Here is a 16,669-nt window from a genome sequence, read left to right on the forward strand (position 1 = left end):
CACTTTGTTGGTTACTACATAATTCCATATGTGTTATTTCATAGTTTTGATGTCTTCACTATTATTCTACAATGTAGAAAATAGTAAAAATAAAGAAAAACCCTTGAAAGAGTAGGTGTGTCCAATCTTCTGACCGGTACTGTATATATAAAAACATTTGTCAAAGTAGAATTTTTTTTTAAGTTCTAATGTTACCATCCCCACTACAATAAAAAAATACTTAAATACATGTAATTTTGTCTTTGATACATTTATTTGAAAACTGCTTCTTCTGAGGAGTGCCAATATGGCCGTCCTTTGGCTTCAAAGCCTTTCATTGGCCAATACATATCAGCAATCCAGGGTTTATATTAATCATTGTATTTGACCCACGTACTGTCAATGTATATCTATATCATCAGCAAAAGATAACAATCTAATGTCCTTCATTCATACAATTGATCAATACAAAAACAAAGAAATCAAGAAGTTGGGGTTGTTTAGGAATCGTCTTCGATTTTTAACATGCTTGCTGCCGAGAATAAAGCGAGCAAAAGTTTGGATAAGCTAAATAAGATGGCTGCTAAAATAGTATGCTAAGATACACTTGACCTGAACCCACTGAGCTGACAGAGGCAATCTTCACAGAAACTACAGGCACTGGAGACAAACAAGAGCACTTCTCGGCCTAACGCTTCACTTGAAGGCAATCAAATGTGCTTACGTAGCTAGACATAGCCTACCCACACACATACAAACAAGTCAATCAACGCACGGCAAAATGAACAGTAGCCACCAAACAAACACTATGCATGGCACATTTACGTTTTACAAAAGAACCATCTGAGCACTGACGCAACATGCAAGTAGAATGCAAGCATAATTTGGGCCATTTGGTTTTGTAAAGCGAGCAATCTCTGTACAGGCAAAAGTAAACAGACTTAAGATACAGTAAGTAAATGGCTATAAATACAGAGATAGGAAATACATTTTAGAGAATTAGGAGTCTGGGGATGTATTCCAGAAAACAACGGAACTGTCAAATCATATCTTATTTCACTTTAGAGGGGCCTTTAGGATTTTAATGGGTAATACAGCCCCGGCATCATATACTGTACATGCGTTAGTTGAGTGGAGTATAGAACAGTGTGAGGGAGTCGAGTACAGGGGAGATTGCAGAGACGCAGTAGTCAGAAAGTAGATGTGGATCCTGGATGGGAGCCAGGAGGGCTGGTATGATGTTCTGCAGACTAAAGGTTCCGGTGGTCCTCAGACTGGAGGTGTGGCGGTGGTCTCACCTACCCAGGACCAGGGGCCTCATTTATCAACCGTGTGTACATTTCTCACTAAATTCTGCCATACGTGGGGATACTAGGATTTGCATGCACAACTAAATTATTGGGATTTATCAAACAACATATACGCATGTTTTTGTTACCTTTTATGGTAATAAAAACACCCTCATTTGATGTATGATTTGGAGATGTTGGAACTGGGCCATGACAGTTTCTAAAAGAAAGTGCAATGGCAAATTTTATCACGTTTATGTAGAGCTGAGGGCAGAATACTTACCTTTTTCAAACAAAAAATGCATGCCACCTATAGAGTGCCAAACACTGGCAGCACATTCTGAAAGTTTGATTCCCTATTCGAACAATTCAAAAGTAAATGCTACAGCGCACTTCTATGGAAAATACTCATTCTTGTTCAATATTTTGTTTATCAGTAGATGATTGTGTTTCTATCTCCTGCCTTGGTATAGGCTCTGAATTGAAATAGGCTATGACGTTGCACTCCTATCGCACAGCAATACTGTATCCTACACACTGTCAAATTTAAATAGGCTACCGGTCTATTTACTTTTGAGCATGCTTGGCTATTCTCCTTTCTCCAGGAGAAACAGAAGTTAGGTTGAAAATACTGTATCCCTGAAAACCAGAAACATCCTCTTTCCGCCAACGCCGCTAAGAGTGGAAAAGGAGAGACGTGTCCTGCTATATGATTAGAATTTAGGCTTATATAATACAAGTAAAAGAAACGCATTAGGCTACATGCTGCTATGTGATCTCCTTACCAACGGCAAATGCATCTGTTCTATCATTAGGCCTCTATGTTTTTATTAGCCTACCATTACTATAATTCTTATGCATCAAACACCTACATTTTTTTCTCAAAATAACAATATTTGCTTGCGATACATGTTTATCTACCACTAGAAGTTGTGCGTACGGCTGGTCTGAGATTTGTGTGGAGATAAGCACACTTTCCCTTCAAGTTAAAAGTGGATAAATACCAACATTTGAGGGAAAACTGGCATACGCAAGGTTTAGACAATTTTTTTGTGTGAACGCAGCTTTGATAAATGAGGCCCCAGGTGATGCTGAGCAGAGTCAGAACCAGATAGAACCAGCCCCTCAAGAGCTCTTGTCCAGTCAGTCTGGGATCTGCCAAAAGTGAGAAGGTCAGTGAGAAAAATGCCCTTAAACAGCAGGAATATTTATTTTTTAAAGACAAAACGGCAGCCAGTATGATGCAGATAAACTTTGGTGACGTTTTTAGTGAAGCCTTAGTTTATTTTTTGGGATCTGCCAAAGAAATGTCACAGTTAGCCAGCTACTCATCTCTATGGCTCTAAACACACACCATCATACATCACCTTGCTCAACAATGTGCACTACTTACTACCTGTCTGTATCATCAACTTCTGTTATATCAAAGCTATTCGATCATTTCAAAGTTGTTCTTCTGAGAAAACATGTATCTTTATTTTAAATATCATAAACCCTTTCACATATTCACAATTGACAGCATTTATTCTCCCCAAAGACTAATGATTTGAAGGTCAAGATAGTCCAGCTGCCCGCTTTCTAAAGCAGTGCCAGTCAGTGTGCTGGCAGGTTGGCACCAGGAAGAACCAGGACAACACACAGGGCATTGGTCCTGCTCCTGAATAGTGAGCACTGTGGTGGAGGAGCATAGGGAGATAGACTTGGCACGGTCGTCTGTTAATGACTCATTTTGAAACCATTAACTGCTGAACGCCTGTTTTCCTACACTGCGGTCTGGTGCAATTACACCAGAGGACCATTCATCACACACTTCACCCCAAACAGTGAAATTCCACAACAGGTCCACTGAGGTCCGCCATCAGGGCCTTCTGCTCTGCTATGTAAGGAAGAGCATGCAGCAGAGTAGCGGGACAATGCTATCACAACACTTCACATTGGGCCTTTCCAGTGGGCTTGCTGCACGGACGGAAGGACAGATTGCCTAAAAGACCATGGCAACAGTCCAACGGACTTCTCGCAACAGCTACTTATAAAAGAGCAGTTTACATTCCTCACAAATACATGTATAGAGGATGAAAATAATAATCCCTGTCTGCACTTTGCTCCACCAGGCCGGAGCTGAACCAGCACCTGATGAACAAATAGGGCCATGTTCTTCAGCCGATCCATTAAGAACGGTTGCTCTCTCTACAGGCAGAGCATGATCAGAGACAGTTTGGGTTTGGCGTGACTGAAGTGTCTGTTGAAAAACACCAGGTTGAGACATCGTCATTAAGAGTTCGCAAACGGTTTCGCGGTGTGACACTTGTTGAAAATAGTTGCGATCTTAAAATGGGGGAAATGATGTCCCTTGTCATATGCAATAACCTACACAAGGCGGACAGATGTGCTTGATTTAGGCGAATAGATTCATGACATATGTAGTACTCTTGAAATACATTGGGACAAAAACCCTGTGTTGTCTGCCAGTACATTTTAATGAACTCTCCGATGTTCGAAACTCATAACGGAGAGGCGTGATACTGTAGAGAGCATGGTAGATGGGAACTGCACAGCATGAGAGTAAATACAAATTGCTGTGGGACAATGACTTGGTCTCAATGATTTTCGTAACAGCATGGGGTGAAACCAGGAAGAATATAAATTTCAGTCTTGGAAAGCAAGAACAGCCATATTTCAATGCAACAACATGCCACATATCTATCCATCATTAGATTAAAGAAATTGCTCTCACGCACTCACTACTCAAATACTTAGAGATTTCACCCTTTGAGCAGTTTTTGACAGTATTCTTCCTCAGATTGCTCCAGAGTAATTTAGTAAGCAATACAGAATGGGCATGAATACATGAGGTATATGCAATCTGTTGTACACATCCTGTGTGACATGACCGTGTCTTGAAACTCACCATAGTACTGTAGATTTTATCTGCTCAGGCTCCTGTCTTCAAAGATGGTTACTTCAACCTTGATCATGTTTAGTTAAAGGCGATGCAAAATTCCTCTAAAATATTACATCTACAGACACATACTGCTATGAGTAAAGCACTTGGGCAGCAATAGTCAAAACATCAAATCAGACACTCGAAAATCAGACACTCGGGTGCATTGAGAAGACATGGGGGGGGGGGGGCAGGGCAGGTGTGACATTCCTGTCAATCTCCACTCTGCTATCACAGCCGCTCCCAGGCCAAAATCAGCACCTCTGCAGTGCTGGAGAAATAATCCAGGACCAGAGGCCCATACAGTGCCATTTGGGATGCAGACAATGAAATCATACAGGAGGTCCTCAGCTGCAAACAATTTCAGTCATATTTCAGTGCCTGCTCCAGCCCTCAGTACAATTCATTTGGATGTTGAGTCAGTCACTCAGGCTGCACCCCACACACTTGGAGAACGTAGACCATTTCTGCACCCTCTGATTTTGAGCAGATGAAATGGATTAAATATAACTTTTATCTGGTATTATTACAGGGTACCACTGTGAGCTGCCCAGACTCCTGGTTTCCATTTACAGGCAGGGGTTCTAGAGGGGAGCACACCACACAGAGCCCTGGGTATGCGTCCCAAATGGCACCCTAATCCCTATGTGGTTCTGGTCAGAAGTAGCGCACTGTAATGGGAATAGGGTGCCATTTGGGATGCACATGTGGAAACACCACATACCAACTCGGTCACACATCAGCAGCAGGTCACTGTGAAACTTCATTGTTCTAGCTAGTACTACACAGCACACATCAACATGGAGCTAGCCCAGCTCAGCCCTGACTTAAATATATAAATAAGCCTGCATGACGAAACCTAAGAAACGCATAAAGGAAATATCACTGAAAAAAAGCACAATACTTATTTTCTGATCTTCTAATTCTAAATATAGTACCTTGTTTATCCCGTGAACGTAGCACATATTGAGTCTGCATTCCAAAGGCACACTATTCCCAATACATAGTGCACTACTTTACAAAGTAGAGCCCTTCAAAGGGTGCAAATATGGATGCGAATCCGAGTTACCTTTCTAGACACGTTGCTTTAATGGCTATCACACTGCTTTGTGAAGAAGGATACAACTCGGAGGCCTCTCTCAATAGGGTCAGTGAGGAGCAGACCTCGTGGAGCATAGATCTTATCATTCTGCTCCTGGATGAACTTAGCAATCTTCTTCAAAACCTGAAAAGAGACAATAAGAAGAAACCTTTTTCAGTTTTCCAACTTTCCTTGTCATAAATAGTTTTGGTTGAATTCTTGCATGTTAGAAGATTACATTATTATAATTTATTACATCAAATTTACATTTAACCTAGAACATTTGCTTTCACCAAACAAGGGATAGCCTACTGGTAGACTGTCATCTCTCAACGTTTACTTATTATTATTTTTAATTATTTTTTTGTTATTTTTTTTGTTACATTTTACAAACATTAACTGACTTGCCTGACTTGCCTAGTTAAATTCCACATTTTGTTACGTTACAGCCTTCTTCTAAAATTGATTAAATAACATTTTTTCCTCAATCTACACACAATACCACATAATGACAAAGCAACATTTTTGCACATTTATAAAAACTGTAAAACGAAAATAGCTTTTTTACATAAGTATTCAGACCCTTTGCTATGAGACTCGGAATTGAGCTAAGGTGCATCCTGTTTCCAATGATCATCCTTGAGATGTTTCTACAACTTGATTGGAGTCCACCTGTGGTAAATGCAATTGATTCGACATGATTTGGAAAGGCACACACCTGTCTATATAAAGGTCCCACAGTTGATTGCATGTCAGAGCAAAAAAACAAGCCGTGAGGTCAAAGGAATTGTCCGTAGAGCTCCAAGATAGGATTGTGTAGAGGCACAAAAGGGTACCAAAAAATGTCTGCAGCATTGAAGTTTGGAACCACCAAGACTCTACATAGAGCTGGCCGCCCGTCCAAACTGAGCAATCGGGGGGGGAAGGGCCTTGGTCAGGATGGTGACCAAGAACCCGATAGTCACTCGGACAGAGCTCCAGAGTTCCTCTGTGGAGATGGGAGAACCTTCCAGAAGGACAACCATCTATCTATAGCAACCCACCAATCAGGCCTTTATGGTAGAGTGGCCAGACAGAAGCAGCTCCTCAGTAAAAGGCAAATGACAGCCTGCTTGGAGTTTGCTAAAAGGCACCTAAAGGACTCTCAGACCATGAGAAACAAGATTCTCTGGTCTGATGAAACCAAGATTGAACTCTTTGGCCTGAATGCCAAGTGTCACATCTGGAGGAAACCTGGCACCATCCCTACGGTGAAGCATGGTGTTGGCAGCATCATGCTGTGGGGATTTTTTCATCTGCAGGTACTGGGAGACTAGTCAGGATCGAGGGAAAGATGAACAGAGAAAAGTACAGAGAGATCCTATATGACTCCCACGAGGAGCCTAAGTCAATGCATCACAGGAATAAATCAATTCCTATATGGTTGTGCAGTGGTTCGTCCTGTAGAAATTGCAGCGTACTGCAGCACAGCTTGCGTGGTGCCGCAGAATTCTATGGAACGTTATTTAAGTGCCAACCACTGGTACCATTAATGCTAGTTAGTGCTAGTTTGACCACCAGACGGCATCTTTGAGAAGCATTTGATAGCCTTCAATAGTGGCTGTACTAGAGAATTTAAAACCCTTTTTGTAAGAACATACTATATGGGACTGATTTTAAGAAATGTTGCTTAATTCATTTGATTAATATTATGGTGTTTCTATTCCAAGAAAAAGGATGGAATGGAAAATATGGTGCTGTACAATGTGACGGTCGGGAGTAGGCTACAGTGCTGGGCTACTTAACTAAAGAACCCCCGCGTCGTGCAGGCACGCGGGAGACCGGGGTTCAATTCCCCGATGGGGAGGAAGTAGGCTGTCCTTCTAAATAATATTTTTTTCTTAACTGATTCCATATGTGTTATTTCATAGTTGTGATGTATTCACTATTATTCTACAATGTAGAAAATAGTCAAAATAAAGAAAAACCCTGGAATGAGTAGGTGTGTCCAAACTTTTGACTGGTACTTGCTTAATTCATTTGATTAATATTATGGTGTTTATATCCAAGAAAAACTAAAAACCCTTTGGGTTCCCGTTAGGATGGAACGGAATATATGGTGCTGTACAAAGTGACGGTCGGGAGTAGGCTACACAGTACTGGGCTATTTAGCTAAAGAATCCCTGTGTCGTGCACGGGCATGTGGGAGACCAGGGTTCAATTCCCCGATGGGGAGGAAGGAGTTGGCTAGTTAAATAAAGGTTACACTAAGAGCATAACATTTCTACACCATAATTTTTGTCTAACCAAATCCTATTTCTTCTAACTTCAATATGCTCTTTAAATAAACAAGACCTACACCACTTTTAACAGCGCATTACTCAACACAAGCGAGACTCATGTCGCCTACGGCAGGCCTACAGTATATCGAAAAATATGGAGTGACTCTCCGCCAATAATTACATATAGAGGATTGGAGGATTCTAAATTAAAACCAAAAGCCGCCTCATTGGTCTCCCGGTGGCGGCCGGCATGGCTATCTGTAGCAATGCATTTTGCATTGCGATGCGGTGGCTGCGCCACTGGGGAGGCCCCATCCACAAAGTATCAAAATACAGAGAGAGGTGTTGGTAAAGGTATATTGTCCTGCTAATAGCCCATAATGGGCTATTATAATACTGTACACGGTATCCAGGTCAGGATAACCAAAACATGTATTTATTAAAGACTATCAGAAAGAATGTTGGTACTTATTTATTTTGATCCAAAGCCATGAATGAGTGAGTCACTCAGCTTAATGTAGGTGCTGGGCTATATGACTGCCATCAACTTGATAATATATAACAATATTTTGGAGGTTATTTCGAAAGTGAGCGATTGTAATCTGAATAAAGGCCAAAATAATATTTGTAAAGGCCAAAACATTTATTTCTATATTTAGAGGGAGAGAAACGCTGGGCCAATTGTGCGCCGCTTATGGGACTCCCAATCACGGTCGTATGTGATACATAATAATAATGCTACTTAACTTAGAATGTAACTTAGAAATACATTTGACGATAGAATTCTCCCCCTACCCTCCATCTAGGCAAGTTTTTTGTCCTGCTACCTGCTAGAACAGCGGGAACGTTTCCCTAGTCAGCGCCATTATTAATGCAATGCCCCTTAAAGTGTTGCTCTGTGCTACCCTGTGTGGCGGGGTGGGGGTCCACCTGACCTCCCTCCTCTGTTCCCCATGGGCAGAGTCTGTCTTCTGTGCACGGCTCTGCGGCCCACCCCCTGCCCTCGTGCCTTGAACCTCGCGCATTTTCAGTGGATACAGCTGGAGAACTGCAAGGCAATCCCATTGTGCGCCACTCGGGAGCCATGTCCGATATATATTGTCCTGCCAATAACAGGGTTAATAATATATCTGTGAGAATATCCAAGGGGCTTTTATATCATTCTAAATTAATAATCGATTTCTTTAAAAAAATGATATTTTGGAGATGATTTTGTTTTCAAATAACGTAAAATGAGCAAGAAAAAGGCCATTCTTGAACATGGGGTGAGACATTGTTATTAATTTGTAAATAAAGCCAGTTTGTTATTTAGAATGATTTATTTCTGTTTTTAGAGGGAGAGAAACCAAAAACCTGCAGTCATCTCATGGGTCTCACAGTCGAGGTCGGCACGGGTATTGAACCAGCATCTGTAGCAACACAGCTTGCACTGCGATGCAGTGTCTTAGACCGTAGTGTAACAACTGTTTTAGTGAGTAATACTGACGTCGTGCACAATTATCAGTTTCAATTTAGGTTTATGTCACCCATTCATTGTCAGAAACACAGAAGGACCCAAAAGCATAATCAGTGCTCTAACTCCCCCTTGTGCTGGTCTGGAGTAATGAAGTGGTGACGCAGGGTACCGTACTAAACCACAAATGACCTCTAAGTACCGCAGCATAATCGCAAAACTTTCAGCGGAGCAACCACTGTATGTGCCAACCGGTAGAGCTGGATCTGAAAAAAGGCTTTTGTGTAGTAACAGTATACTCACTTAAATGTTAAAATCACATATTAGATTTATGTCTATATCTACTTGTATGGGCGCTATTGTTAGAGCTGTACTGCTCTCTGCCATTTTAACTCTGCCATTAATCATATTAATATCAATACCTCACATCTCATTTCAACTTCCATGAAATGTGATCACTGTACTGGTTTGGGTTCCCCCTCCTAATTCAAAATGACTAAATTGCAACATGAAAGCTAAACCCATTGACCAAAACATCTTGATAGATTACATGACAGTAATAGAGGCCTTCAATGTGGGAACAAAACGCACTTATAATATCAAGCCATTTCTATGAGGCCTTTCTTTCTGACTCCAGAAAATGGCTGCTGATTAGCTTACAATCTATTCAATCTATTCTAGAGTGTTGGTCTACAATCTAATTCAGAGAATTCCAAAGCATTACTTGGGTGTATTTCTGTACAACACATTGGCTTTACCTAGTCAGCACTAGCTTTGTAGTCAGCACACATTAAGCTGTGTAGAGTTTCAAAATTCCAGTATGTTTCCCCAAATTCCCAGGTTTTCCAGAAATCCAGCTCGGAGGATTCTGCATTTGCTGCTTATTCTCTTCTGATTCCGGGGAATTTTACAACCGGGATTTTTGGAAAACCTGGGAATTTTGAGAAAGATAACAGAATTGTTCAACCCTAGTTGTGTGGATTAGTGAAGGTCTCTCACCTTCTCGTAGTGTGTCTCCATACAGAGGAAGATGGTGTAAGCTGTGAGGCAGGCCAGACAGCCCTCCAGATACGACGAGCCTCCCAGCTTCTCTGCCTCAGCATACAGGTTGTTCAGCGTCCTCACCGTCTCCTCAAACTGCTGCTTGTCAATCTGAAACACACGGCCAATCAAGTTGTGTCTCAAATAGCACCCTATTTCCAATATAGTGCGCTACTTTTGACCAGGGCTCATAAGGCTCTGGTCAAAAGTTGTGTACTTTATAGAGGGAATGGGGGCGCCATTTGGAAAGCAACCCAAGTAAAATCAAAAACTGTTTCTGAGGATGATACACATGGTGAGATCTAAAGGAAGGCAATCAAGATAGAAAAATACATCGCATAGTTACTATTTTAGATGATCAAATGGAGTGTTAGATATCTAACAAATGGAAAGTTAATTATACATTCTTTTCATCCTCAGTATAAATGATGAGTCGTTTGATTCGAATCATGTTTTTAATCAGAGAATGCTGCATCTCTCTCCACTTTTGGCAAAATAATTAGGATGCCTTGGCCGTTTGCTCACCGCATGTTTTCACTTTATACCACAGTAGGAGACACCAAAACCTCTAGTGAGGAATCTGACTGTCTCTCCTTATCTATTGGCAGAGACTAGCTATTAAAAAAAACATTTCCAGTGTTTCCATCAATCTGGTGATGATTGGTCTAGTGTTGCTGATATGAGAGATGCAATGTGGCTCTGACAGAGTTGAAGCAATTACACTCCCTAATTCCGGACAGAGTGGAACTAAGGGCTGGCTAACACTAACCTTCACTCATCACGTCAGGTCAGGCCTGCTCCACTGAGGGGAGGCCAAGGGCTGTTGGACCACTGGAAGTAGTGAAGGGTGTTTTGACTGAGTGTTGGCACGAGTCTCCACTCTGGTCTCCTGAGCAGGCCTAATGGAGAGTGAGACTGCATCCCAAATGGCACCTTATATAGAGCACTACTTTTGACCAGGGCCCATAGAGCTCTAGTCAAAAGTAGTGCACTTTACAGGGAATAGGGTACCATTTGGAACACAGCCTGAGAGAGTGGACTGCAGACCAGACCAGATGAGGGGAGCAGCCAGGCCTTCTGTGCCTCTGAACAGCCTCCAAGTTATGCTCCCATGTGCCCAAGGAATGTAACAACAAGCTCCAACAGATCAGTGGTCTTAGGCATGTTCGGTGCCCGCCGTGAGGAGTCTTTGTTATCCCTCTAATTTCCCCATCTGAAGGCTGGGATTCAAACCACATTTCTCCTTCGTCTGAGCATTTTTCCATTACGTTAGATGTTGTGATTTTAAAAGTGTGGATGTGCACTTTAGGAAGCATGTGCTACGGTAGTAGTATTAGATGATAGATTAATCGTGCCATGTCACCCACCATCTCAGATTGTTCCGAAATGGTTTCTGTAGTTCAAATAATATTGCAGGAATGTTTCTAAATAAGCTAATTGGCCATTTCAATTTATAGTATACATATAATATTCAATAAATAGTATAGTACCCAACATTCGATTTGGAACAAACCTCTTAACAATGATTAAGATTCGAGGAATCCAAATAAATCATAAAAAGCCAAGGGCCACCCAAAACCCACACCAAGCCCACCCCAATAGCCAGCATACAGTATAATTTCTCTATGCTTGACAAGTAGTATGAAGCTGTGGCTTGGAGTATTGTTTATTGAGACTATGTAATATATTCTCAGTAAATTTGTTGATGTCCCCCCCTGTTTAAAGAAATTAGCAATTGAAGTAGCCATTGAAATTTGCCATTACATTTTTCCCCAAAGATTAGTGTGAAAGAACCAGTCTTTGCCCACAAGATATCGCTGTTCCTGCTACTGCCACACCCTTTTATCCATTTTGTTGGTCTCTTATGTTTATCAAATGGATCACAACATTTTCTTAGCGAATTTGGGTTGAAAACCAATAGCTTTTGCTCATGATGAAAATATATTATGTGGTCATCCTCACAAGTCAAGTCAGTCTTCCATGAAAGTAATTTAGTTTGTCCTTCTCTTAGGAACCTAATGCTTTAATCAAGCTCTCCTTGTGGCAGCTCTCTGAAAGGGCTATCCATATAGTGCAATTCTCATAAGGCCAAAAATTTCCTGGAGAAATGGGCAGTTACTAAATGTTGTGACTACCGTAATACAAAAATACAATTAGAAACCATTTCATGGCAGTCTTATGTTATTTTTTTATATATATGTTGTGTGATAAGTGACATTTAACATTAAACCCAACCCAATACCATTACAAAACACTATACAGTGTGTGTTTGGGACTTTTACCTTTGAAGACCCTTATAGGCCATAACATCGAAACCATTAGAACTGCTGTAGTCTAATGGTTTGCTTGTTCACCAGGAATGGTCTAACTCAGGGAAGCGCAACTTTGATAGAGGGGGCCACAAAAAATTTGAACTTGACATGAAGGGCTGCAGTTTTACAGCCAATTTCCTACAATTCAACATTTTGGCCATAGGGTGGAGATTTTTTTTGTTGCAGTTTTTTATATGATATGAGTGAGATTGATTTTGTTAGTCAATGGGACACCCGCCCAATCGGCAATTCGACCATGATCACTAGAAGTTTAGATAACTGGCCGTCAGACTAATTTACCAATCTAAAAAAGTATTTTTTGACATGGGTTGATTGAGTGACTGTCAGTGACTGACATAACAAGAGAAAAACTGTTGGATGCACAACCAAATTTCTAAATTGCACCTAACGCTCAACAATTGGTCTGCGGGCTGCCAGTTGCCCATCCCTGGTCTAACTAATCCCAAACTTTTTCAAAGGGGAATAAACCACACATACAGGGGCCATTTCCTGGACACAGATTAAGCCGAAGAGAAGAATAAACAGAATTATTTTCATTGTGGACTGGCTTGAATTGTGAGGATAACCACACAATTTATTTCCATCATGAACAGAAACTATTGGTTTTCTACCCAAAGTTGCAAAGAAAATTGTGATTAATTTAATAAAAGAGAGCAGAAAAATATACTGAACAAAAGTATAAACACAACATGCAACAACTTCAAAAGATTTTCCTGAGTTACAGTTCATATAAGGAAATCAGTCAAGTGAAATAAATTCATTAGGCCCTAATGTTATGGACTTCACACGACTGGGGATACAGATATGCATCTGCTGGTCACAGATACCTATTGGTGGGAATTGGAACATGCTATCGTACACGTTGATCCAGAGCATCCCAAACATGCTCAATGGGTGACATGTCTGGCGAGTATGCAGGCCATGGAAGAACTGGGACATTTTCAGCTTCCAGGAATTGTGTACGACATGGGGCCGGCGGCGAATGAATTGCACAATTACGGGCCTCAGGATCACATCACTGTATCTCTGTGCATTCAAATTGCCATCGATAAAATGCAATTGTGTTTGTTGTCCGTAGCTTATGCCTGCCCATAACATAACCCCACCATGGGGCACTCTGTTGGCATCAGCAAGCATCTCTTCCACACAACGCAATACACGCGGTCTGCCATCTGCCCGGTATAGTTGAAACCGAGATTAATCCGTAAAGAGCAAACTTCTCCAGCGTGCCAGCGGCCATTGAAGGTGAGCATTTGCCCACTGAAGTCGGTTATGGCGCAGAACTGCAGTCAGGTAAAGACCCTGGTGAGGATGAGTAGCACGCAGATGAGCTTCGCTGAGATGGTTTCTGACAGTTGTGCAGAAGTTCTTCGGTTGTGCAAACCCACAGTTTCATTAGCTGTCCTGGTGGTTGGTCTCAGACGATCCCGCAGGTAAAGAAGCTGGATGTGGAGGTCCTGGGCTGGCATGGCTACACATGGTCTGCGGTTGTGAGGCCAGTTGGATGTACTGCCAAATTCTCTAAAACAACGCTGTGGTGGCTTATGGTAGAATTAACAATAAATTCTCTGGCAACAGCTCTGGTGAACATTCCTGCAGTCAGCATGCCAATTGCACACTCCCTCAAAACTTGAGACATCTGGGGCATTGTGTTGTGACAAAATAGCACGAACAGCAGCATCTAGAGGGGGCAAAACCTGTTACTTTCACACTTATTTATGGGGGGAAATGAAAGCTACTTCAAATTCAATGAGAATACATTACATATTATGAATAAACAATCCTCCAAGCCGCAGCTTCATACTACTTGTCAAACATATAGTAATGATATTGTATACATATTTATTTTTTAAATGTAACCTTTGTTTAACTAGGCAAGTCAGTTAAGAAGAAATTCTTATTTACAATGACGGCCTACACCAGCCAAAGCCCTATGGGACTCCCAATCACGGCCGGTTGTGATACAGCTTGGATTCAAACCAGCGTGTCTGTAGTGACGCCTCTAGCACTGAGATGCAGTGGCTTAGACCACTGCGCCACTCAGGAACCCATAATTTAATATTATGTCAATCCTATAAGTGAAATAGACCAATTTGGGTGCAATCAATTAGCTTAATTTAATCAGAGATCAAATTATATTTCAACAAAATAACTACAGAAACGATTTCAGATGATTCTGAGATGGTGTGTGTCAAACTCCTCTTTCTTGTGCTTTTTGTGGTGGAATGACCCAGATACCATCTTAAACAACTTATTTAGCCTACTTTGCATCAAGCGATCTACTGTAGATCTGTGAATGTGAAGAAGGAAAAAAAAGGGAAAGGTCAACATGTGCAAATTGGATGTGGAAAAAATTTGACAGCATTATCAATTTATTTCACTGTCCCTGGCAGGTCTGGCTAGCTATCTGCCAAATACAATGAACAATTTTCCAGACATTTTCTTCTGCCTAAACTTAAGATAGAAAAGAACATGTAATAATGTATAATAACAACAACTAAACGACCTTAAATAGAGGTGAAAATCATCAACAGAAGGTGCCGTCCCATGATCTATTCCAGCTAAAGAGCAACATGAATCCAAAGTTGAATAAAAAAAAGTATTTTATTAAATTGATGAATGAGGTATTTTGTCACTCTTGAGATTTGAAAAGGAGAGAAACGAAAATCTTGACAAGGTGAAATAAATGACTGTATAAAAAAGAACAAGCTCACTTAAAAAGTTTGGCAGTACATTGCCTATGATATACTATGCTAGCAAGGGGATGGGAGAAATGTTGGAAAGGTTTTTTATGATGAGGCACTGTAGCTGTGGATGGACTCCCTGAGGAGTAGCAAGCTGTATTTCTTCAGCAGTGGTATGTGTAGTGCATCCTACAGGAAAACAAGTGTGCCAAAGAGAGACCACCCAATCAAGAGGGAAGTTCCATTAAACCCAAAAGCTGTGTTGTAAAGCTACCCTTTTCATGTGACACATGAATGTCAACACCCCCACCCCCACCCCCATCCCCCCCACCCCACCCCATTTAGCTAGCAGCACATTTTTTATGTGGGCATGGAACAGGAGGAGTCAGTTTTCCTCATGGACCTGCTTCATTCCATTCCTAGGATCATTACCAAATACTGTTTATTAAACCAGTCTCTGCTCTCAAGCGTAACAGGATAAAGGGTAAATACTAGATCACTGTGTATTGGCGTCGTAAGCTACACCTGACGTTTTCTGCTCCTAGCCTTCTGCTAACCCCATACGGCTCTAACTAACAGGAGCTGAGAGATTCGGAAAGCATTCAGACCCCTTGACGTTTTCCACATTTTGTGACGTTACAGCATTATTCTAAAATGGATTACATATTTTTTTTCCTTCATCAATCTACACACAACACCCCATAAAGACAAAGCGAAAACAGGTTTTTATAAATTTTAACAAATGTATTAAATAAAAGAAAGTATTCAGACCCTATGCAATGAGATTTGAAATTGAGCTCAGGTGCATCCTGTTTCCATTGATCATCCTTGAGATGTTTCTACAACTTGATTGGAGTCCACTTGTGATAAATTCAATTAATTGGACATCATTTGGAAAGGCACACACCTGTCTATATAAAGGTCCCACAGTTGACAGTGCATGTCAGAGCAAAAACCAAGCCATGAGGTTGAAGGAATTTTGTCGAGGCACAGATCTGTGGAAGGGTAGCAACTAAATTCTGCAGCATTGAAGATCCCCAAGAATACAGTGGCCTCCATCATTCTAAAATGGAAGAAGTTTGGAACCACCGAGACTCTCCTAGAACTGCCCGCCTGGACAAACTGAGCAATCGGGAGAGAAGGGTCTTTGTCAGGGAGGTGACCAAGAACCCGATGGTCACTCTGATAGAGCTCCAGAGTAGGCCTTTATGGTAGAGTGACCAGACGGAAGCCACTCCTCAGTAAGGCACATGATAGCCCGTTTGGAACTTGCCAAAAAGCACCTAAAGGAACCTCAGACCTTAAGAAACAAGATTCTCTGGTCTGATGAAACCAAGATTGAACTCTTTGGCGTGAATGCCCAGTGTGGCACCATGCCCTGGCACCATCCCTACGGTGAAGCATGGTGGTGGCAGCATCATGCTGTGGGGATGTTTTTCAGTGGCAGGGATTGGGAGACTAGTCAGGATTGAGGGAAAGATAAACAGAGAAAAGTACAGCGAGATCCTTGATGAAAACCTGCTCCAGAGTGCTCAGGACCTCTGACTGGGGGGGAAGGTTTACCTTCCAACAGAACAACAACCCTAAGCACACAGCCAAGACAACGC

General features: G+C 41.5%; 1 protein-coding gene across 2 annotated transcripts in view; it reads right to left on the reverse strand.

Moving 5' to 3' along the window:
• Nucleotides 1–234: 234 nt before the first annotated feature.
• LOC115164267 (golgin subfamily A member 7) overlaps nucleotides 235–16,669 on the reverse strand; it is a 28,778-nt gene continuing 12,343 nt past the window's right edge. The window contains exons 3-6 of one of the 2 annotated variants that reach the window (XM_029716568.1): nucleotides 10,004–10,156; nucleotides 5,333–5,434; nucleotides 4,177–4,234; nucleotides 235–2,423 (exon numbers count right to left, since the gene is read on the reverse strand). In XM_029716568.1, coding sequence (XP_029572428.1) covers nucleotides 4,193–4,234; nucleotides 5,333–5,434; nucleotides 10,004–10,156 — 297 coding nt within the window. In that variant the 3' untranslated portion in view covers nucleotides 235–2,423; nucleotides 4,177–4,192. Of the gene's footprint in view, nucleotides 2,424–4,176; nucleotides 4,235–5,278; nucleotides 5,435–10,003; nucleotides 10,157–16,669 lie in introns of both variants that reach the window. The other variant, XM_029716569.1, reaches the window with a different exon arrangement.

This window comes from Salmo trutta, chromosome 27, assembly GCF_901001165.1.
Source record: "Salmo trutta chromosome 27, fSalTru1.1, whole genome shotgun sequence".
Classification (NCBI taxonomy): domain Eukaryota; kingdom Metazoa; phylum Chordata; class Actinopteri; order Salmoniformes; family Salmonidae; genus Salmo; species Salmo trutta.